Source organism: Setaria viridis, chromosome 5, assembly GCF_005286985.2.
Source record: "Setaria viridis chromosome 5, Setaria_viridis_v4.0, whole genome shotgun sequence".
NCBI lineage: Eukaryota > Viridiplantae > Streptophyta > Magnoliopsida > Poales > Poaceae > Setaria > Setaria viridis.
Window position 1 is genome coordinate 15450634 of NC_048267.2, and position 24569 is coordinate 15475202.

General features: G+C 42.7%; 1 protein-coding gene across 4 annotated transcripts; it reads right to left on the minus strand.

Moving 5' to 3' along the window:
* Positions 1 to 15651: 15651 nt before the first annotated feature.
* Positions 15652 to 21606, minus strand: LOC117857543 (thiamine pyrophosphokinase 2). Of its 4 annotated transcripts, none has more exons than XM_034740261.2 (7): positions 21446 to 21606; positions 20350 to 20563; positions 20176 to 20272; positions 18657 to 18729; positions 17322 to 17423; positions 16949 to 17198; positions 15652 to 16088 (listed from the first exon to the last, which is right to left on the minus strand). In XM_034740261.2, the coding sequence occupies exons 2-7, from the start codon at positions 20507 to 20509 to the stop codon at positions 15967 to 15969; spliced, it is 804 nt and encodes a 267-aa protein (XP_034596152.1). In that variant the 5' UTR covers positions 20510 to 20563; positions 21446 to 21606; the 3' UTR covers positions 15652 to 15966. The 4 variants fall into 4 exon arrangements, with proteins under 4 accessions (XP_034596152.1, XP_072150309.1, XP_034596150.2 ...); XM_072294208.1 differs by having other exon boundaries at positions 16909 to 17198; XM_034740259.2 differs by having other exon boundaries at positions 20350 to 20537; positions 21446 to 21604.
* Positions 21607 to 24569: the final 2963 nt, after the last annotated feature.

Here is a 24569-nt window from a genome sequence, read left to right on the forward strand (position 1 = left end):
AAACTGGGACTTCACGGCCATTAGACGTGCGATGGCATCCAATTGAGAAACCTTGGTATGCCCGTGAAGGGGTTGCTGTGCTGCAGACAACATGTCGTAATACGCCTTTGCGGTAGCCTCTGGCTCCATACGTGCTTCATGATAGTCATCTAACATGTCTCCCACCCCAGCATCATCATCATATTCCTCGATGCGTTGTCTGACGACCTCGTCTCTCCCACGATTGGCTTCACCATGGTAGATCCACCTGGTATAGTCTGACGTAAATCCGTGCCTAACAAGATGTTTACCCATGTCCAGCTTGGTTTGCCGATGCATGTTTCCACATTTGCTACATGGACACCAAGTGTCTCTTGCTCCTTTGATTCTCGCAAATGCCCGTTCAAAGAAACCATCGGTCTTGTTAATCCATTCATCGGTCAACAAATTCTGACTAGAGCGACCCGTGTACATCCACTGACGATCCTCCATCCTCTAGCATATCAGCGAGTAATATAAAAAATCACGTTGCATCTACACGTTCCTATACTGTCTATTAGGTGAAGATAGGTCCTAATCCCACCCGAGGATGTGTAGGTGGGTTTAGTTTCCATGGTCTACTCCGACCCGAGACAGAATTTCGGCAGCACCTCCCCGCTGTTCTCCAAATACACGTCCTGGAAGGGAGATTGTGTATCCGGAGAACAATAGGGAGGTGTTGCCGAAACTCTATCTCGGATCGGAGTAGACCATGAAAACTAAACCCACCTACACATCCTCGGGCTGTCCAAAAAACATGGACAATTCAAAACAGGTACGGTTATAGATATGCAAACATCTACATATTTCCAACCGTATCTCTTTCGAACGGGAGACGCCTAACTCGGTTACGTGATATACGAACATCATATGGAAAGAGAGGTGTAGGATACCTCACCTTGCTATCCTACAAAGTGACGACTCGAGGACGGTAACGAAGCCTCTCTTGCAAAAAAAAAAGAACATACTACTGTCAAGTTAAATTTTTGACAGCACCTCCCCTGCACGTGGAGGTTTCCATAACCTGCATCAAATAAAACGGCACGATGGCTGACAACCACATCTACAGCAACGGAACGGCACGATGGCCGACTTCCACATACAATTCTTATACCTTAGATTGCCAAGTCAAACATCCTTTTCTAATTTCTAAAACAAAAGTCCTACCACCTCTCTATCTTATCCTTTCTTAATTTCTAATTACTTTTGTAATTTCTAATTTCTATTTCATCCTACTACCTCTCTACCCTTTTTTAATTTCTAATTTCAATTTTCTAACTTGAAGTACAAAGATTGATTACCGGGAGGGGTGAGGAATGTCGGCCTAGAGAGGCGAGGGGACGTCCGGCGGCGGCGGCCACACCGGGGGCAGGGCACCGGGGCCGGGGGTGCCGGGGCCAGTGGCGTCGGGGGCGGGACGACAGGCGGGGCGTGGGGCGCTGGGGCAAGAGCGGGACGGGGCGCTGGGACGGGGGCGACAGGCGAGGCTCGGGGCGCTGGGGGCAGCAGGCCGCCGGAGGAAGAGGGCGGCGGGCGGGGGGGCGGGGGGGGGGGGGGGGGGGCGGGGCGACGGGTTGGCGGGAGCGGCCGCCGCCGGTGGCGGAGGGCGGCGGCGGAAGGCGGCAGCGGCAGCAGAAGTGATACCGGGCAGCGGAGCTGTTTGGCGCCTGAGTGTTCGAGTCAAAAGGCCGCGGGGTTTAAGTCACGAGGTTTGCCGAGTGCCCGCGATCTGGCACTCGGCAAAGTCAGCTTTTCTCGAGTGTCCTCGATCTGGCACTCAACAAAGTAAAGTTTTAAACTTTTTTTAAATTTTCAATCGGAACACGCGCCTGCGAGCGGGCCCGTGCACATACTTTGCCGAGTGTCTAGCAAAGACACTCAGCAAACTATTATCTTTACCGAGTGTTTTCACTAGACACTCGGCAAAGTACACTTATATTTCATGTATACTTCTTCAATAACATGTTTTACTAACCTTTTTCTTATATACTTTGGAAAAACCTTGTCAAATTCACTCAACAATGGACATTTGATTTTTGTACTCATATTATTCCATTATGTCATGCAGTTATAGCTCAAATTGAATTTATATCTATAAAAATCTATAATTGCAGTTAATACATAAAAATTATCAAACGGATCCGAAAAATTTCCAAAATTTGACATGAACCAATCTATGTTGTATGTTGCCTAGACAAAAAGCTTTGAAGTCAAACTCCAATTGAAGTGTCACTTGGACTCCAAATCTTATCGGATCCTTTCTAACTTCTACGAACCCTCTCGGGAGATGTGTCGGTTTGTAAGCATCATATGTCAGAAATTGTGCGAAACCTTCTCAATTTTTTACCACAGCCTCCACATATAATATCATGACATCTTGACAAATTTTGTGATTTTCAGACTTCGTTTGCTTTTTTTAGAATTTAACAACCATTCAACCACACGTTCGTGGTCATGTTTTCGAAAAAAAATGTTCAAAATTTCATTTCATTTCCTGGTTGACACCTCAATCCGGATGCAATAACATGAATATGATTTTTTCACTGATTTTATTCCATTATTTCAATCACTTGCAGTTAAAATTTGACTTAAATAAACAAATTCCTATTAATACGATCAATTCATTAAAAATAGCAAACAGACCAAAAAATAGACCAACTTTTAAGATGCATTACCAAATGTTGTATGTGGAGAGTAGAAAAAGTGTGGAGGGCAGAGGAGGAAAATTTTTTTTTGCCTTTGCCGAGTGCCTACAAAAACACTCGGTAAACTTCTAAGTTTGCCGAGTGCCTGTGGAAAACACTCGATAAACTTCTAAGTTTGCCGAGTGCCTGTGGAAAACACTCGATAAACTTCTAAGTTTGCCGAGTGTCTGGAGGAAGCACTCAGCAACCTATTGCTTTGTTGAGTGTCCGTAACGGATACTCGGCAAAGTACTAACGGTCGGCACACTACCCTGACAGACGGCGCATGTGCGAGCCACGTGCTGGAGATTTACCAAGTGTCAAATTGTTGCCGAGTGTCATGTGGATTTTTGCCGAGTGTCTTCTCCTCGACACTCGGCAAAGCTATTGTTTGCCGAGTGTATTATGTATGGCGAGTGCCCGCCATTATACACCCGACAAACGAGATGTTACTATACTACGTACCTACAGCAATAGACACATTTTATACATGTGTCTACAAAATTGTGTCAGTATGTGTAGATATGCTTCTAACGTGTCTATAAAATGTCTCTTTATTTTATAGAAATCCTTACAGAATTCATCTCTACGAAGCTTGACACAGTCCATACGAAGACGCTTCTAACATGCTTTATGAAAGTGTGCCAACATTGATATAGAGACGAAATAAAGCGTGTCTAACTCTAAATATGGTGTATCTAAAGGGGGGTCTACTAGTAGTGATTCCAGTAGAGCTCATCAAGCAAGATGTTAGTACAATCATTGCTACCCAAAGCACAATAGAGTTTGCTACACCTACGACTTGACACATGAGCGAAAATTTTTATTTTTCCAATTTGGATCTTAGAGATGATCCATTGAACCTAATGAGGACATGACAAGTATGCATACGGCCATACTTGGAGAATGCCATGAAGATGGAGGAGACCAACAAGGCTGTCCAAGTGAAGAAGGAGGTCCAAAGCTCATCCGGTTCAAGTCCCCAAGGTGGAGGCCCAAAGGAAATCAAAGTTCGAGTCCACATCGGAGTCCAAGAGTAGCCCGCACCAAAAATGACGCACAGGCTGCATACGGGCTCCGTTTTGGGTGTTCTACATATGCTCGAAAAGCTAAGGAGATAAGCTTTTCAATGGCACCAGTCTTAGGCCTAAATTAACTCAGAGTCAATAGGAATCTTCAATACAAGTGGACGTCCAGAATCTGCCACAGTGCTACGCCATCGTCTTTTGGGCCGTTGGTCTGTGTATCGTATGGGAGCCCATGGGGGCGAGTGTTGGGGAAAATACCTTCAGAGGGAGAAACCCCCTTCTGAGTTAACCTTAACGGCTTGTTTTCTTTGTGGCGAGCTTTGGATACAGGGAAGAGGAAGGTGTTGACGAAGGGTCCTTAGGCGTACGAAGAGGCCTTCGGAATAAAAATGGTGGACGGCCAGCTCTCAAGACTCCAGGAAGGAGCGCTGATATCTTCATCATCGGCTTGGCCTCTCCACATACAGGAGGATGTGGATGCCCGACGTTGAAGGCCACGCTGTCCTCCATGTGTGGATCGAAGGAGCTGTACAATAACCAGCTAGAGGAGTCCGTACGAAGGCTGTATTTTCCATTGTACCCTAGAATATTTCTGGAATCTAGCCATTGAGTAATGGTATATTGTAATTGTATTTTGTGACGGTTGATCTCCCTATAAATAGTGGAGCTATTGTAACTGATGGGACAGCTGGTCCGAAGTTAATGCAAGTTATTTGCATTTACTATTTCTACATTTATTGTTCTTAGTTTGTTTTAATTTCGGTCCACTCGTTGGGAGTTAGGCTAGACACTTGTTTGATAGGCTTCATCAAGAAGGGATCCTTTCCCCTTCGAAATGAAACTCTCTAACTGTTGTGACGGAGTCCACTCCGAGGCCGCCATCCACCAACAGTGAGTCCAGGGGGTCATGCACGACCTAACCGTATTAGGGTTTGGGTTTTGTTTAGTTCTAGTTTTCTATTGAGAAACCGATCATTGTCATTGTAACTATGGTGACAAGTTCTTTTACTATGATCCAGGGCCCCTATTCTAGTTGCTTGCTTGATCTAGGTCAGAGACAAGTTTAGGCCGGCGACATAGACTAGCTTGGGACTAATTTTCAGTTTTGCAATTTTTGAATAGAACTATTTCTCATCCTTGCTACATATATTTGGCCTCCCAGGCTCCACATATATACTTTTGTTCAGCACAGGTTCAACCCTTGCAATCATGATTTCACACCCTCTTGGTAAGTATCACGAATTGGCCACCATTTGTACCATCCTTTTTCCTTGATATCAAACACTTGTAAGAGTGTGGTAAGACGCTTGAGATATTGTGCAGTTCCACCTTTCCACCACCTTTTAGTTGATAGAGATAATACTTTTGTATTGTCTTTCTCTATCTTCTAACAATAACAGGTTGTTCATACCCACAACTTATGATGGCATAGGTTCTGATGAGAACATTGAGTGGGAAATAGCAATAGATAAAATATTTGCTAATTATTTTATGTGTGCAAGGAGGAAGGTTATGAATGCAAGTAGTGTCTTGCGAGCTTCTGCTTTAACTTGGTGAGAGACCTTAAATCCATCAGATGAACCTCAAACTTGGGATGATATGAGATTTCTTATGGGAGAAACTTTTGCTAATCCATCTCATATAATTAACTCATATGATGAGGTGCATCAGTTAGAGGATCAGTCTATTGTTGTATCTCATGCTATGCCTAACCTTTTGCAGGATTATGAACAAAAGCAAGAGGACAAGGATGACGCGAAAAAAAAGAGGAGCTTACAACCTCATGTGCAAATTCAGAACCATCACTTCACAATGCACCTATTAGTCCTGCTGAGAAATGAGAATACAGATTATGTGCATTCTGTTCAAGGAGCCTACAGGATCAGCTTTGAGCACAATCGGCACTGAGGATGGCTTTTCTCTCAAAAAGGGAAGGATCATGAGGACATGACATGTATGCATACGGCCATACTTGGAGAATAGCATGAAGATGGAGGAGACCACCAAGGCTTTCCAAGTGGAGAACCCGGTTTGAGTCCCTGAGGTGGAGGCCTAAAGCAAATCAAAGTTCGAGTCCACCTCAGAGTCCAGGAGCAGCCCGCATCAAAAATGACACACAGGCCGCATACGGGCTCCGTTTTGGGTGTTCTACATATGCTTGGAAAGCTAAGAAGATAATCTTTCCAAGCTAAGAAGATAAGCTTTCCAATGCCACTAGTCTTAGGCCTAAATTAACTTAGAGTTAACGGGAATCATCGAAATAAATGGACGTCCAGAATCTGCCAGAATGCTGCACCATCGTCTTTTGGGTCGTTGGTCCGTGTATCGTATGGGAGCCCATGGGGGCGAGTCCAGGGGAGTCATGCATGACCTAACCCTCATATATTCAGTAGCTACCGCCACATTAGGGTTTGGGTTTGTTTAGTTCTAGTTTTCCATTTAGAAACAGATCATTGTCATTGTAACTATGGGGACAAGTCTTTTTACTGTGATACAGGACCTCTATTCTTGTTCTTCTTGACTATGGCGATTAGTCCTTACATGCCAAGAGCTTGAACTCTTTTATCCACTTTGCTTCATACACATCTACAATTTTAGATTGCGTCCTTCACGTTTGTTTGTGTTCTTCGATTCGCTTGCAGGAAAAACCTTCGTGGCGAGGTCAATCATGTTGTGCATGGTTGATAACCAGAGGAGACGTGGTGCTATGATTATGGGGTTCAAATCTTGTTGATTGGAAGCCGGATCGCGTGTGTTATATCTCCACCAAATTGAGAGTTATCCCCACCTGACGGAAGATCGGGCTAGTGCCTACATCAGAACCTCATGCACACTAACTTGCACTGAAGATTGCACCGTGACTTATCAGCCCCAGGCTAGAGCGATCATACTTAACCATCCACTTTGTTAATTAGACGGGTCAGCAGGAAACTTATGATGGTAGCAATGCTAAAGGGTTAGGTTGTGCGGCTGTTGTGGCAGCAGTGAGATAAATGTCTTCTTCATGAATGTCGTTTGTCTTTGGAATTCTTCCTTGCGTCGTAGCTCATCATGTGCAAGCCATTAGAAAATAGATATCATTATGCCTCTGCCATTCACAAACTTTTTACAGGCATTATTTGATACTGTTTCCTTTGACACATGCATGGTCATGTGATCAGGCAGGCCGGTTCCCCAATGAGCCATCACTATATGCCGTTGCCGTCATGGTCGTGTAGACGGCAGTGGCAGGCGCCTGGAAAAAATCCATGCACCATGGAGGATCCAATCCAAGTTCCAAGATGAGCTCATGAGCTGCCCGACTCTTCTAACTAGAGCAAGAGCAAATTAGAGGACATTATGCAGTCTACCCTTTTACCATTCTGCCACTGTCTTTTCATTTTGCTGTACAATGCTAGATTCCACACAGAAAAAAACATTTCCTCTCATGAAAACGGGATGTGCCATTTGGCTTGGCAATTATCTCGTGGCGGCCTGTACGATTTTCATGAGTTAGAAGCTCCTAGGAAAATCATTTGTGGCAGACTTCTCGTGACGTTCGGCTCTCATGAAAATAAACTTGGCAACCTGGTGCCACAAAGTATTTCATGGAGGTCATAGGCATGAAATACTCTCACGAAAAAGATCCTAGCGGTTCACTCTCATGAAAATCGCATTTTCATGGTGCTATATTTGTGAGAGGATTTTTGTGAAAATATCACGTCACGAACTATTTTCGCAGCAGCTTTAGCTATTTTCACGAGGGTTTTGGACTCTCACGAAATTTCCATTCTGTGGTAGTGGATGCTGCGCCAAGGTATCATCTTTTCGAATAGCACCAGTATTGATGCAAAATCTGAACCTCAGGCTTCTGCGTTGAACAACACGAAGGACCTGGGAGATCTGCTTAACTCTAGTGCAGGCTTCAAATTGGCTCGCGAGTGGTGCAAGGCATGCAAGTCAATTTGACACAAGGTAAATGTTAAATTCCTAAGACGATCGACGGCGAAGCCTTTCTAACTCATGGGTAGTCATTCTATGAATAAACACCACGACAGATAGATATTTAATGTAATCAAGAGATGTGAATTAATAAAGCATTAATGGCATGTCCCATCGGCTGTATGAGCCGACATGCTAGGATAAAGTATTGTAAAATAACAGTCATAAAAGGAGCCCTTGCTAACTATGCGCTCACTAAATAGACTAACAAATCTAGTCAATGTCTTGATAAGTCTAATTGAACTTAGACAAAGTAACATGAATGAGAGGACATTGACATCAATCTATTAACCTAAGAGATTAGAACATAGCACATAAGGATCTCTTGCCTTCCGCTTACAAGCCAATTAAGCTAATGGAATCCTAATCAATGTCATAACCGTGTACTTGAACTTAGGAAAGGTAACACGGTGAAAGGACATTAATGTCGGTCCACTAACTTAGTCAAACAAGCTCGCAACAGCAAGGCCTTGTATGCGCCCCTATTGGCTCAATAACGTCATCATCCTTCCGTGAGATATGGATAATACCCAACCGATACATCGCTCTCAACAGTAGCACACTGATATCAAAGGCCTGACAGTTAGCAATACGAGGGGCAGGGGTAAAGATCTATCGGACCTAGGGTTTTGGCTGCGTGCGTCAAAAGGTTGTATTGATTGATTGATGATTGATTGTTACAAGGCTCATGGGTTTATATTTATAACCTGGAGCAAGCTAAAATTCTAGTCAAATACGACACGAACTATTACAGCTATTTCTAAAAACTACTAAAGATAACTCTCCATGCTTTCCCTTATTTGATGGAGTCGATATTGCTTCGGACTGGGCCCATCTGGTCTTTTATCGTCTTCTGGAACCCTGGTCAACTGCAGTCAATCTTAGTCAACGCGGCTTCATCAACAGACCTTTTCTCTCTCCTTCATCGACCATCAGAACCTTATCCACAATGGTTGACTCTGGTCAAAAACCGGTGTCAACACATGCCCCCAATTTTGGAATATAACATTATGTTCCAAAATTCTCTTCTCTTGTCCGCATATTCACAGGTCATGAGCCGATATCCTTCCAAAACCAAAAGAGTCGTTGCCACAATCATTATTCTTTTCCTAGTCTTCATGATGGTGGCATCCTCGATTTTCGGAATTCACCTGATCAACAATACTATTATATAACCGCTCCATCCTTTCTTCTTCTACCTCAAGCCAACCAAGTTTCCCACCACCACAAATCTGGGTGTCTTCATCACCAGTCATCCTCAACCTTCCCCATAGAGATTGAAGTTCCAAAGTCAATCAATGGCGACCTCCACTTCTGTTCCCGATGTATTTTCATGTCACCTCCTTGTTCAGGCGCTTTTAGATCTGATCTATTTTCCGCCATGTTTCTCATTCCTTCCCTTTTATGCCTCGATCCGTAGGTCCTTTGAGACCATGTTTTGATTCTGCTTAGTGACATGAATAATGCATTCTTTCTTGGCTCCATGGGTGATGAGGATCCCATTCATTTTCATTAATGCTGAAACCCAAAGGATTCCTTACAAGTCCTCCTCCATGGATTTAACTGTCTAGGAAAATAGTTTTCGCTCATGGCCTTGCAACCCTCAAGGTTGGAGGACATGATACCATAGGATGTTGGCTGCTAAAAGGGTGGAATGCGATGAACTGTGCACTGGCCACTATATTGAGCTTTCTTTGTCTGACATGGAAAAGGATGAACTTATGCTTGCTATTGCCTCATACTTTTGGTCTGATGCACTTAATACCTTCATGTTTGGGGATGGCCCAATGGCTCCTAGTTTGCTGGACGTTTACATGCTGATTGTCCTAGACATGAAGCTAATAGCTGACGTGGATCAGATTTGCATGCGTGCGATTGAGGCCCTTGAGAAGGCTTTGTAAAAAAAATACTTTGTTCCCTCCTTCCTGTCGGCTTTCACATAACTATTAAACATATGTCTAGCTTTTAATATTTGGTAACAACATTATGTACCAACCCAGATGCTAGGATAGTACTTCTTTAAATATCTTCGGTTTAAAGCTTTTGCGAATACTTCTCCTTTAAGAGTTTCCAAAATGTATGCATTTCCAGGAACGCAAAGATTGACTCGATGGGGTCCTTCCCAATTAGACGATCATTTTCCAAACTTTATTATCCTTTGTCCCTATCAGCAATATCGATTTCCAAACTAATTTACCTTCTTGAAAACTCTTGGGCACCACCTTCATATCATAATACTTGGCAACCCGAGCTTTATCAGCTTCAATGCATTCCAACGCAATCAGCCGACAATGAATTGAATCTTCCAACTCATCTTTCATTAGGCCATAATACTCATCGGCTGAAAGCTAATCTTGATTGTCAACCCTTCTTGATCCATTCTTGATTTCCCAAGATGATACCGCTTCATGCCCATAAACCAATTGATAAGGCGAAACTTTAATAGCTCCATGAAAAGCCATCCGATAGGCCCATAATGCATCATTCAACGTTGTGTGCCACTTCCTGGGAGTTTCATCAATCTTGCGCTTTATCAACTTGATCACACTCTTGTTGGAAGCTTCTGCTTAACCATTAGCTTGAGCATAATAAGGTGAAGAATTTAATAATTTAATCCCTAAACCATCAGCAAATTCCTCAATTTCTCCAAACATAAACATTGACCCTTGATCGGTTGTAATAGTATAAGGAATGCTGAATCTATGGATGATATGTTCCTTGATGAAATCGATGACGTTACTTGAATTGGCATTCTTTAATGGAATTGCTTCCACCCATTTTGTGAAATAATCATTTGCCACAATTATAAACTCGTGACCTTTGCTCGATGATGGATAAATCTGACCGATAAGATCAATTCCCCATCCTCTAAACGGCCAAGGCTTGATGATTGGATTCATAGCCGATGATGCTGGTGCTCTTTGAATATTTCCAAATTGTTGACACTCTTAGCAACCTTTATAATATTTAAAACAATCTTCCAGTATTGTCGGTCAATAATATCCAGTCCTCAAGATTACCTACCGCGTCTTATGAGCTGATTGACGAGAACTACAAATTCCTCCATGCACTTCATCCACTGTAGATTTGGCCTCTTATGGATTTAAGTATTTCAATAAGATTCCATCAATCTTCCGATAATACAAGGATTCACCGAGTAACACATATTTAATAGCCTTGTATCATAACTTCTTGGTAACCTTTTGAGAAGGATTCTTTAAATAATCAACTATTTCTTGTCTCCCATCCTTAGTTTGATCAGTTTGAACAGTTTGGTTAGTTTGCTCAGTTGTGAGATCCAAAATCTGCTCTGTCGGTCGATATCCAGATGCCATCTGATCCAGCCAATTGGCATCTCCATTCTGCTCTCGTGGAATATTATGCAATGATAGGACCTCAAATTCTTCCAATATGTGCTTGCAATTATTGAAATATTCTTGTAGCAAATCATCCTTGCATTCATAAATCCCCAGTAATTGATTAATAACCAATAGTGAATCGCCAAAATATCCACGACGTTGACTCTTGATTCTCTTAAAATATGCAATCCTTTCAATTCGCTTCATATTCAATCTGATTATTAGTCATCTCCTTCTTGAAAGAAAAAGCAAATTCAAATGTTGCCCCTCGAGGTGACACAATGTATAAGCTGACACTGCATCCTTTGTCACATGACGATCCATCGAAGAATAAGACCCATGGAACTAGCTCAATCATATTTGCTAAATCTTCTTGATGTTGACTGATAAAATCAGCCACAGCTGGAGCTTTAACAGCTTTAGCTGATTCATACCATAAAATCAAACTCAGTCAGAGCCAAAATCCATTTGCCAATCCTTCCTTTCATGATAGGAGCCGATAGCATGTATTTGACCATATCGGCTTTACATACCACCGTGCACTTAGAGGTTGACAGGTAATGTCGTAGCTTCGTGCATGAAAAGTATGAGCACAAACATAATTTTTTGATAGGCGAATATCTTCTTTTTGCATCCAAAAGTCTTCTACTTAGATAAAAGACAACATGTTCCTTCCCATCAACTTCTTGAACCATAACTGACCCAATCTCCTACTCATCAGCCGATAAATACAATTTGAATGGTCGATTAGTTTGCGGCGCAATCAAAACCGATGGCATCTTCAAATATCTCTTAATGTCATCCAAAATGGCTTGTTGCTTTCCTCCCCAAATGAACTCTTGATCGGGCTTCAACTTTAACAGTGGCATGAATGGTTCAATACGTCTTGACAAGTTGGATATGAACCTCCTGATAAAATTGACCTTCCCAATTAAAGATTGCAACTCTGTCTTGTTTGTTGGTGGAACAATCTTATTGATAGCTTTGATGCTCCTCTAGCCAACTTCAATTCCGCTTTCGTGAACCATAAAACCCAAGAACACTCCATCCAATATGCCAAAAGCACATTTGTTTGGATTCATCTTTAGACCATGTTTCCTCGTGCATTTCAATGTTTTGCGTAAATTGGCTAAGTGCTCATCAAGGAATTTGGATTTCACTACCACATCATCAATGTAGATCTCCACAATCCTACCAATGAGACTATGGAAAATATAGTTCATAGCCCATTGATAAGTCGCACCAGCATTCATCAAAGCAAAGGTCATGACCACCCATTCATACAGCCAAGAGCTCCGGGATATCGAAACACAGTCTTTGGAATGTCTTCTTCTACCATCAATATCTGATTGTATCCCGCATTTCCATCCATGAAACTCAAGATCTTATGTCCTAATGCCGCATCAACCATTGTATCTGCAACTAGCATTGGGTACTCATCCTTCGGTGTAGCTTTATTTAGATTGCGAAAATCTACACAAGCTCTCAACTTTCCATTTTTCTTGACAACGGGTACAATGTTTGAAACCCACTTCGCATAACGGCAAGGTCTGATAAACTTAGCTTCATACAATCGGGTGATTTCAACCTTGATATCTTCTAACAACTCTACCTTGAATCTTCTTGCCGACTGCTTGAACGGCAGATAACCCGGTTCGATAGGTAGCCGATGTTCCACAATGGTATGGCTCAATCCTGGCATCTCATAATATTCCCACGCAAAAAAATCTCGATATTCCTTTAACAATGCTATCAATTTTTACTTGAACTCAGGAGGCAGCTTGGAACTTATAAACGTCGGCCTTGGTCGATCACCTGGTCCTATGTCAATTTCTTCAAGCAGGTCAACCGACGTAAAACCTTGTCCTAGCTTGCCTTCAATTTCATCAGTTGCAGCAGCATCCATTGAAGCTTCTTTTGACAAGCCGACTGCTTGTATCGGCTTTGATATCTAACGATCTGGGTCCCACTAGGCGTGCCAAGAGCGTGTTGATGCAAAATCTAGACCTCAGGCTTCTGCGTTGAACAACACAAAGGACCTGAGAGACCTGCTTAACTCTAGTGCAGGCTCCAAATTGGCTCGAAGTGGTGCAAGGCGTGCCAATCAATTTGACCTGAAAATTGACAAGGTAAACATTAAATTCCTTAGCCGATCGGCGGCAAAGCCTTTCGAACTCATGGGTAGGAGTTATTTGAATAATCAATACGACAGATAGATATTTAATGTAATAAGGCGGTGTGAATAAATAAAGGATAAATGGCATGTGCCATCGGCTGTATGAGCCGACGGGCTAAGATAAAGCATTGTAAAACAACAACCATAAAAGGAGCCCTTGCTAACCATACGCTCACCAAATAGACTAACAGATCTAGTCAATGTCTTGATAGGTGTAATTGAACTTAGACAAGGTAACATGAATGAGAGGGCATTGACATCAATCTATTAACCTAATAGATTAAACATAGCACACAAGGACCTCTTGCCTACCACTTACAAGCTAATTAAGCTAATGGAATCCTAATCAATGTCATGACCATATAATTAAACTTAGACAAGGTAACACGGTGAGAGGGCATTAACATCGACCCACTACCTTAGTCAAACAAGCTCATGGCAGCAAAGCCTCGTACGCGCGCCCCTATCGGCTCAATGACATCATCATGCTTCCGTGAGATATGGATAATACCCAACCGATACTTCGGCTCTCAACAGTAGCGTTCTGGCGTCAAAGGCCGGACGGTTACAATACAAGGGGCAGGGGTAAAGATCTACCGGACCTAGCATATATAAAGCAGTAAAAGCATGCAAGGTCTAACCAGCCGGTACAATCTGATAACTGTGAACGTTTAAATAGGGCAAAGGAGCCGACGAAGACAAACTAGCTAGATCTAAGTTCTTCGATAACTATGAGCGCTTGATAGAACTAAGAGATCGATACGATGCAACTTAATAAAACCAAACAACTTGATAACTGGGAGCAACATCGAAGACAAGCAGAATATTGGACAAAGACTAGAAAGTTCTACTTGCAATCTAAGATAACTCGATAACTAGCCACACAACCAAATATCAGAATATAAGACTTAACATAGAAAGTCCTGATAGAGGTCGTAATGACCGGGTGACGATACTTACAAGCTCGCCTGAGATCGAAGCCGATGCAACCGTGCGCGCAGGAAGGAACTCGTTGAAACTACTCTACTTCTACTCCTAGGGTTTTTGTGGCATGGCGTCGAAAAGTTGTATTGATTAATTGATGATTGATTGTTACAAGGCTCATGGGTTTATATTTATACCCTAGAGCAAGCTAAAATCCTAGTCGAATACGATACAAACTATTACATCTATTTCTAAAAACTACCAAAGATAGCTCTCCACGCTTTTGCCTTATTTGGAAGAGTCGATTTCGCTTTGGACTGGGCCCATCTAGTCTTCTATCGGTTTCTGGAACCCTGGTCAACTGCGGTCAATCTTATTCAAGGTGGCTTCATCAGCAAACATTTTCATTCTCCTTCATCAGCCGTCAGAACCTTATCAACAGCAGTTGACTTTGGTAAAAAACTGGTGTCAACACATGCCCCCCAATTTTAGAATATAACATTATGTTCCAAAATTCTCTTCTCTTATCAGCATCTTCACAGGTCCCGAGCCAATATCCTTCCAAAACCAAAAGAGTCATTGTTGCAATCATGATTATTTTCCCAATCTTCATGATGGCGGCGCCCTCGATTTTCGAGATTCACCTGATCAACAATACTATTATATAACCGCTCCGTCGTTTCTTCTTCTACCTCGTGCCAACCAAGTTTCCCACCTCCACAAATCTAGGTGTCTTCATCACCGGTCATCCTCAACCTTCCCCACAGAGATCAAAGCTCCAAAGTCAATTAATGGTGACCTCCACTTCTGTTCCCGAGGTATTTTCATGTCGCCGCCTTGCCCAGGCGATTTTAGATCTGATCTATTTTCCGCCATGTTTCTCATTCCTTCCCTTTTTCTTCTCATTCCTTCCCTTTTTTTGCCTTGATCCGTAGGTTCTTAGAGACCATGTTCTTCCCTTTTTTGCCTTGATCCGTAGGTTCTTAGAGACCATGTTTTGATTCCCCTTAGTGATGTGAATAATGCATTCTTCCTTGACCCCATGGGTGACAAGGATACCACTGTATTCATCAATACTTGCATTTGTGGACGGAGGGAGTAGCACGGAGATGTAAAAATAGGCTGGCTTCAAGAACTTCAAGCAAAACTTTTTTTTGTTTTAGTGTTGAACTTCAAGAAATAGATTGGCTTCAAGAACTTCAACCAAATCTTTTTTTTTTGTTTTGGTTTGTTTTAGTTTTGAACCATTTTTAGTAGTCCTGTGCTCTCACCAGCCCCATCCGCCTATTCATGGAGCAAGAGTAGATAGTGGGCATGGTCAGGCGACTTATGTGTCAAATTTTGTCATGGTCATAGATAAAAAAGGAAAAGAAGGAAGCGCCAAACTCTTTGCATGCTGCATAGAGCACTGAACCCAAGTGACATACTCTCCATCGTCATAACAAAATCCAGCCAAATAGTGTGTAATGTCGAGAAGACTCTTCATACAACAAGTTCCCTTTCAAATTCAACAGTCATTATAAAAAAAATCAAACATACATTAATACAGGCTGATAGGATACAACATGCATGTCTGCTTGTGTTATTCACATAATTCATCAGCAGCTCATGATCGTGTTAGACATCCTTCTAACCTCATGATTCGTGAGTTTCTATCTCATGATATTGAGACTTTATCGATGAGCCAACAGATGGTATTCATTTACCAGGCACACAACTTATAAAACACAAAAACAGATGTACAAGAGCTTGTGTGCCAGCAAAGATAAGGGAAAAAGATGATAACTAGCAGCTCTTTAGGTCAGGTTTCGCAGAGAAATTGTCCATAAAAGGTCTGCATCAGACTGTACAGTTACCTTTTCCGATTGCACAATGTTGGATGTGCTAATCATGCTCCCAAATCTCATCTTTGATTCACCTGGAAGTGAAGAAAAGGATCAACACTACTTTATAACAAAGAGTTTATAACAAATCCTATACTGTTCATGTACATTCTCCATGAGAAATTGAGAACTGACGGAAACAGATTCATGTGGAGTTCAATGCTTATGTAAATGTCAGCAAACAGTACTTCATTTTCCACTAGATTATTTTTGGAAAAAATCTCCACTGTGTCCACTTAACCCCCTGAAAAAAAATTAGGTTTACTTTAGTCCCCTGAACTATTTCATTTGGTCCAATCTACCCCCTAATTAGATTTCTTTTTTTCATTTCTCCATGTATGAATTGAATTTTGAGTTCAAATTTTCTGAGCAGATACAAAACATGGTGCTTTACATTAAAAAATTATCCTAAGAATTTTTTATGATTATTTTCACAGGTTATGAATATTTAATACGAAATTGATCTTAAATATACGAAATGCAATCATGAAAAATTTCTAGTGTATTTTTCTAATGTAGGCCATCATGTTATAAGTCTACTAATAAAATCTGAAATTAAAACTCAACTTGTACATGAAGAAACAAAAAGGAGAAATCTAGTTAGGGAGTAGATTGGACCAAATAAACTAGTTCAGGGAAGTAAAGTGAGCCTAAATTTTGCTTAGGGGTTAAACGGAAAGTGAATAGGTGAGGGAAGTAAAATGGACTTTTTCCTTTATTTTTTCATGAATAAACTTGACAATATATGTGTTTTCTTTAATTTCAACAAATAATTCCTCAGTGTTTCCACACAATAGACATTAATTTGATTTTTTTAGAAAATCCGTAGCACATGCAGCTCAACCAGGAACTTACACAAGTTTATGACCAGACAATAAAGCATAAAAGAAATTACTTAGATTCCATTTCAGGCCAGTGGTTGTGGTGCTTGTTGATGGTGCTCCAACAGGAAAAAGCCCACAATGTGGTCCTTCAACAGATGACTCAATATAGAGTTCATGGTGATGCGTCTTGGGAAGAAGTCTAATCAAGCAATCATCTGATAGAAGGACAATCCTCATGTCCGAAAACAGATACAGAACATTGATATTTGCCGCCTCATGATCAAACCTTCCACCTAGTGCTCCAGTAACAAGCACACAGAGCTACAAGTTTTGAAGGAAAAAAGTAAGCCCCACTTACTAATGAATTTCAGTTGTGAATCTAATATTGATAGAAAATACAAAAATGTAGGAAACAGAAACAGGTGTACGGTGATTGCTACTTACATTAGGTTTTTCATGATCAGGTGTACGGAGATGGATACGAGAAATACATTTATGTAAATCTGTTGTCTCCTGGTTATGTGATTTATCAGAAATTTTGGATCCCTGAAAATAAGAGGTGTTTAGCAAAAACGAAAGTCTAGTCAATGATGGCTTTAAAGTTCACTTGGTCGTTAAACATTTCAGGCAAAGTTCATATGTATGGAAACTAGTGTAATACAAAGAAATGGCATGCATTTGTTAATGCAGTATTTTATAATTGTATTGAAGTTCATAGCATAAGTGAATTTTGGAAACCAAATTTCAAACAGACATGTAGCAGCTCATTTTAGTTCAAGTATGCAAGAAAGAAATGGCATGCATTTGTTAATGCAGTATTTTATACTCATATTGAAGTTTGGAAACCAAATTTCAAACAGACGTTTGGCAGCTCATTTTAGTTCATTATGCGATCGATAGAAGCATCAAATCATTTATTTGTTTGACCATAGTAATTAGAAAACGGCAAGTTTGTCGACATAATAACCAAAAGAATTGGCATTTCCTGCAAAGTCACCAAGCCAGCATCCATTCAGAGTTCTGACTATAGTCACGTCAGATGGACTACTATACAGAGGATCCTCCTAGGTGGAACTACAGCCAGGTGTTGCTGGTTCACACACTTGGTTATCATTCTGGAAGCTTCCGAGTCTTTGGAATCATAGGAATAACTTTGTTTCCAGTGCTCTGCACCTAGCTTAGCAACTGTCTTGCCAGTTTTCTGGTGATGAGGTGCACTTGTGGTGCATGGCTGAGTCCAAGGGCTTGTCCCTGATTTTGGGCCCGAGAACAGATGGTTGATTTATCACGGGTTGAGTCGTTATTTTTTATGGGAGCGTATGTGTGTTCTGTACAGGTTGTTCTTCTTTAATGCAATGATATGCAGCTGTCATGCCTGTTCAAGAAAACAAAAGGAGAAATGCAGAAGGCCTCTAACTCTTGGGTTAAGGTATACGTAATGATAAAACAAGTTTCTACTGATTGATATAGCAATTTGATTGAAGGGACAGTGATTTACAACGACAAATGGAATCTTTGACAAGTATTAGTATTTTGTGTCTAAACGAGATGCTGTCCAGTTGTCCACTAAAGCCTTCGGTTGACTGCAACAACATCAAAGCCTTTCAGTCCCAAGCAAGTTGGAGTAGGCATTAGAGCATCACAAATGACAGTACATGCACGTTTAGTTCTTACGAGTTAAATCTAACTTAAAAATCAAGTATGAACTGACTGCTATGTAGAACCCTAACTAGGATGACCAGATAAACAATGTAGAAAAGAAAACTCAAGTAAAAGAACCTGACTAGAGTAGAATAATTTAACTTCAGGCCTTATAGAATCCATATCCCCCTCAATTATTTCTGGAACATACCTGTATAACAGCAGCTAATTATGATGTTAGGTAAGAAGAGTCCTCCAAATTATTTTTCGATTAATATTTTTTAAGAAAATGACATTGAAGTCTGAAGAGCAATGATTTTTTAGAAGATTGAACATCAACCCAGAATCATAACCTAATTATAACATACAGTAACTCTTCTAAAAAGACTTTCGGAAATTAAACACTAATAATCAAAGTTCACTTTTCTATCTTTGATACCCTAATCAGCTAACGGAAAATAATGAATTCTGTGAATCATTAGCAAGGATTCTGCAATCATCTAAAAGTACTAGGCATATTATGGTAGATCTTATATGTATCGACATGAAAAATATATTTAAAATGCTTGAGATGTACAACTGGCAGTAATGCATACATGCTTAGGCATCTTAGCATATAGATTCAAGGATTTAAGCAAGAGGTATCTCCTCGCATCTATCCTTGTTTCATCTATTTTCACTCTTCCACAACCTCCCACTTGTGCACCGCTCTTCACGCAGCGGCACGCCACTACAACCAGGACCAAGTCAATTGAGTCCTAAAGCCAACTTCGCTGTGTAGGTGTGTGTGTGGGTGTGTTCAGTGCTTGGGTTTTGGTCCTTAACCGGACTCGTTGTACTCTCTTTTCTCTCTTAATGAAATGACACGCAGCTCTCCTGCGTCGTTCGAGTAAAAAAAAAGTCCTAAAGCCAAAGCCATCCCTTCCCCATCACACAAAAAACAACCATTCCATCTGATTCCCTAGGACATGGAAACCCATAATTTTCTTATTTTATAAACAACTGTTCGATGAGCTCTAGAAAGAACTTAACCTGTACCACAACGTTGGCCCAGAACTTAAGTAATCCTATTGAACCTCAACTAATTACAAAACAAAATCTAACCCAACCCTCACGGACACAGACACACATTCAACCATTTAATCTATTTTTGCATGAGTCTTTTTACGGTCCATCAAGAGGTACCAAGTGTACTACCAGTTATAACACGGGAGGTACAAAACTTTGATACCAGTACCATTTTTCTGTCCCTACACGTAATAATTTTAGTACCCCTGTAAAGTTTTTTTAGTTTTTTTTTTGCATAAGGCATAACTATCCAATGAAGAAACCTACTCCCTCCGTCACAAATTACTATTCGTTTTGGCTTTTCTAGATACATACTCCCTCCATCACAAATTACTATTCGTTTTGGCTTTTCTAGATACATAGTTTTTGCTATGTATCTAGACATACAAACATCTAGATCCATATTAAAAGTTTTGTATCTAGAAAAGCCAAAACGAATAGTAATTTGGGATGGAGGGAGTATTTCAGAGTAAATGACCATTTTGACATTGATAAAGACAGCAGTATATGGCAGCTTCTATAATAATAACCTTAAGAATGTTAAAAATCAATAAGCACTTTAGTATGACACAATGGAGGAAAACTTCACCTATTTCTGGTGCTTTTCTCATCTTCATCATTGGTCATATGAAACATCTCATCAAAAATACGATTAGCTCCTCCATCAGCGCAGATCCTCAAGTTTGCTGTTCTACATCAATTTCAAAGGTAAACGTTTAAGGACACTTTTCATACAAAAGAAAGGAAAATACACTAGAATTACCTTGAGCCCAGAGGCGGGGCATGAATCGTGGAAGTTGCTGGTTAAGAACGACTAAAGCATAGTTCATGACTGGTTTGTTGGCAGGTTGATGCAGTTTTGGAAGAAGGAAACACGAAGAATGCATCATTACATCCATAGTGCGTATTGTGCGCCACAACATCTTGACCTCTTGAAGGGGGTACCTCAAGCTAGTGCAACGTTAATACTGTTTTGGCTGTTGATACCAATATAGAAAAGCAAATTGTTATTGTTGCCAATGCCATTATATGAAAACCATTTATCCTACACTACACAGTTGCATCGCCAAACTGCAGACAAATATGATTGGTTCTCAGGCAACAATGGCCAAGTATTTTAACTAGTACTAGCAATTAGTTGCATCTAGGAAGGGAAAATAAATATGCCTATGCCCCCACCCCCCATCTAAGGAATTCAATTAATGCACTATTGGAGTGTAACAGAATGGAAGAGAGGATGAATTCTTGTAGCCCTTCTCATCTTGAGTAATTTTTGTTTATCCATCATCTTAAATTAACGCTTGTACCAAGCCCCATCTTCCTTTCCCACACCATGAACATAAAAAATTTAGTAATCCAACCTAATCAGCCGAGAACAGCATGTCTACTCTGATTACTCCATTTGCATCATACTAGCAAATTCAGACTCTGGACAAACTCCAACACAAAAACGTCCTGGTCATCAAAATTAATTGAACGTTCTGCATTCTTTAGTCATTGATTGCAATACCAAAATCTCCCAAAAAGGAGAACCCCTCCCAACCTTCCTCTCCCAAATTGACGGGGGGAAATATCATATTCAACACCGGGCCAAAGACCCAACCGAAATTCTGCACCTCCCCCATGGAATTCCACACCAGACAGCCCGGGCCACATCACAATCCCGCTCCTATCGATTTGCCCCGGTAGCCAGAACCCTCGCATGCACCAAGATATCGATTTCCAACAATTGGAATCGTTCTTTGGAGGACCGACGACCACCACAGTAGAAGAAAATGAATGGCGAGAGTAACCTCACAATACTGTGGTGCAGGCAACCCTAAACGGAAGAGGAACTGAGAATCGCATGCGGATCTCACCTCAGGTTACGCGCCGAGGAGGGAGGATGGGAGGCTCGGAGCCGACCAAGACGCCGCTTTCCAGCGCGGTGCGGGGCGGTGGCGACGGAGAAGAGACTGCTCACAGGTGAAGGCAGGGTGAAGGAAATAAAAATGGCAAAGCTCTCCACGGTCGCTTTCGTTGTCAGCAGCCGCATCTTGAGTTTCTTTTAATTGTAGCCGCTCGATGTGCGGCAACCGATCGTTCCGTTCGCGTGGGCATCGTCAAAGTGGACCCGGAAACAGTTTCAACGACGTGGACTGGACCAGGAGGTCTCGATAATTTGCAGCGAGAACCAGGTTAAAATACTTCGTAAATTCGCCATTTGCGACTGGAACAAGGTTAAAATACAGGCGGACCGAGGGCATAATGTGAGGCGGGCAGCACGAACTAGAGCTCGTGTTTTCATAAACATAATCAGCTAGTTCAAAGCAATGCCTTTGTAGGAATATACACCAAAAAATATAGATTGACAATAATAGAGATTTTATGATAATTCTGGAACCATAAGTAATATTTGCTGAATTGCACGTCATTGACCGGAAACCGACAATTGTGTTTATTGACAAAGGGAAATGAAAAGGTCCCAACCTCTGTATCTTTCGATACATCTGGCTGTTTTTATTACAATCCAAAAAGTTTTTTTATAGACTCCATCAACTAGGAAGCAACACATCCATTTTCTTCTGGTCAAGACAACCACTTGTCAAGCTAGAGTCAAGGCCCCGCATCCAGTGGCGGAGTTAGGATTAAGATCAAGCTGGGGCCAATTTCATCATGATGTTAACCTATAACTCAAGTGCTATATTATGTAAGCGCAAATTAACTCCATAGAAATATATTATAACTAGTATGAAAAATCAATCAAATATGTGAAGGTATCAAGAAGAATGGGCAGTGATTTGCATATAGCAGGCATACTTAGCAGTTAATAAAACTAGCTGAGAGAGCAAGTGCTAGAAGGTGAGACATGCATGCAAGCAGCCATGCAAATTTACAACAGCATTGTATCAGTAGTAGCTGAGTAGAAGCGAGTGCGCTGGCCTTTCATTTCTTCGGAACTTTCCCCTGAGCGAGGGGGGGCCATGGCCCACCTTGGCCTCCACCTAGCTCCGCTAGTGCCCGCATCGCCCACACAGGCGATACGGGCGACTCGCTTGCAACGCTGCCGCCGGACCGTTTCCACCACGTTCCTCCACTCACCGCTGGCTGAGCGGGACGTCTGGAAGCCCGGAGCTCCCAAGGGCAGCGGCGAGGCATCCTCCCTAGGGCAGCACGGGGAAGTTGTCTCGGGCGGCTTCAATCGCAACGACCGGCGTGGCTCCGATACGGCGTCGCCGCAGCCGGATCTGGTGCCCCAACCGCTGGTGACCTCGGGGCCGATCTGGCATCCACAGGGGTGCGAAGGGCTGGTGCCACGGGTGGCTGCCGCTCAGGTCGTTATTCCCCCCCTCGTCCGTTGGCCGCCCCGGAAGGGAAGCAGCGCCTCACCCTGCAGCTGCTAGAATTGGTGCCTTGGGTGACTGTTCGGCCCTCATGGCCGTTGCTCCGACGGACGTTCAGTTAGTTTGGCATATGGCCTCGCCCGACATCGTCTTGCTTCTAGGGCTGCTTGGTGCTCCTCATGGTGTGCTGTTTGTCCTGTTTGGTCATCATCATGCAGGTTGGATGTGAGTGTCATTTGTGAAAGCCTGATCTTGTTGACCACGACAACAGTAACACCTATAAGTGCCGCTCCCCTCCTTGAAGGTGTTGTCACGGTGTCCCCTCCCTCCTACCATGTTCTCCAAGGTGAAAACTTTGCTTCGATTCGGACGGACAGTGGTGGTGTGCTGCATCATGACCTCCTTGGACGCGCCGTCCCGGGGAACCTTTTGCTGCGCTTCAATCCACTGCTTTGGGTACTGCATTTGCCCCAATTCAGGATCTTCAATAGCTCGTGTTGGGTGTCTTGCATGTTCTCATTGCCCTTTGGTAGGGGTGAGGCTGGTTTTAGTGGCCTTTTTTGTTTGGTGGTCAAAGCTTCAAACCAAGTTGAGGGAGTTTCTATTCACCAAACTTGATTTAGCTCAAGCTCCGGTTCTACTTTCTCCGGAAGTGAGATGAACTTGGATCATTTGGAATCGACATTACGAAACAAACCGCGGAAGAATGACTCTAGCTCCAATTGACTCCAACTACATTTGTCGTTGTCGAGATTAGCGGATCAAAACTACGGCAAGTAAATTTCCTTTATGCGCGTAAGGCTTCGGATGGTGGCGTGAGAGGACACGGGGTTAGACTGGTTCGGGCAAGGAAAGCCCTACGTCTAGTATGAGGAGCTGCTCATGTTACTCACGTGTGGTCTGTAGTGGGGGTTACAAACAGGCGAGAGAGGGAGCCGGTCCCAAGTCTCTTGGGTGTGCACTGATGCTCGTGAGGTGAGTATGTGGGTTCTGTTGGCTTCAGAGTCCTCCTGTTCTCGGGGCCGCTGGTTCTCCTTTTATAGCGCAAGGAGGGCTCAGGGTTACAGGTGAGCTAGGTGTGAGGAGAAGTAAGAGAGATGAGCTAAGTAAAGTAAAATACAAGGAGAAGGACCAAGTCCCCGGATCGCCGCCTCCTGCTCCGGCCTTCGGCTCCTGTCCGCGCAGCCACCGAAAGAGGGCGGCTGTCGCCGGATCCTGTCGCCGGTCCTCCGGGCGACCGTTGCCGCCGAGCATGATGATGATGTCCGGCCGCCATAACCGTGCACGTTAGGGGGATGGCTGACCCCTGTAGTCCTACTTACCGCCCGTGGAACACGGACATCGCGTCCTTGTCGCCGGATAGGCCGAGCACGAGAACGGGCGGCGCTCCCTCCTGTGCCGGGCGACGCATGGAATGAGTGCCCTGTGGCGAATCAGGGGAGCCGCGGCCACTGTAGCCTGTGCGGTCGTAGCTACAGTGTTCCGCCCGGGTACTTGTGGCGGGTCATGTCGAGGGGTGCGGGCGCCTTTCTGCGCGCTAGAGCCGCGACGCATTTATGGCAAGATCAGTGGGGGGCCCACGAGATCCGCGCCTGAGGCGGACCCTTGTCTTGTGGGCCCGAATGAGTCCGACCCTCTACGCCCGGGGTCGGGCGAGGCG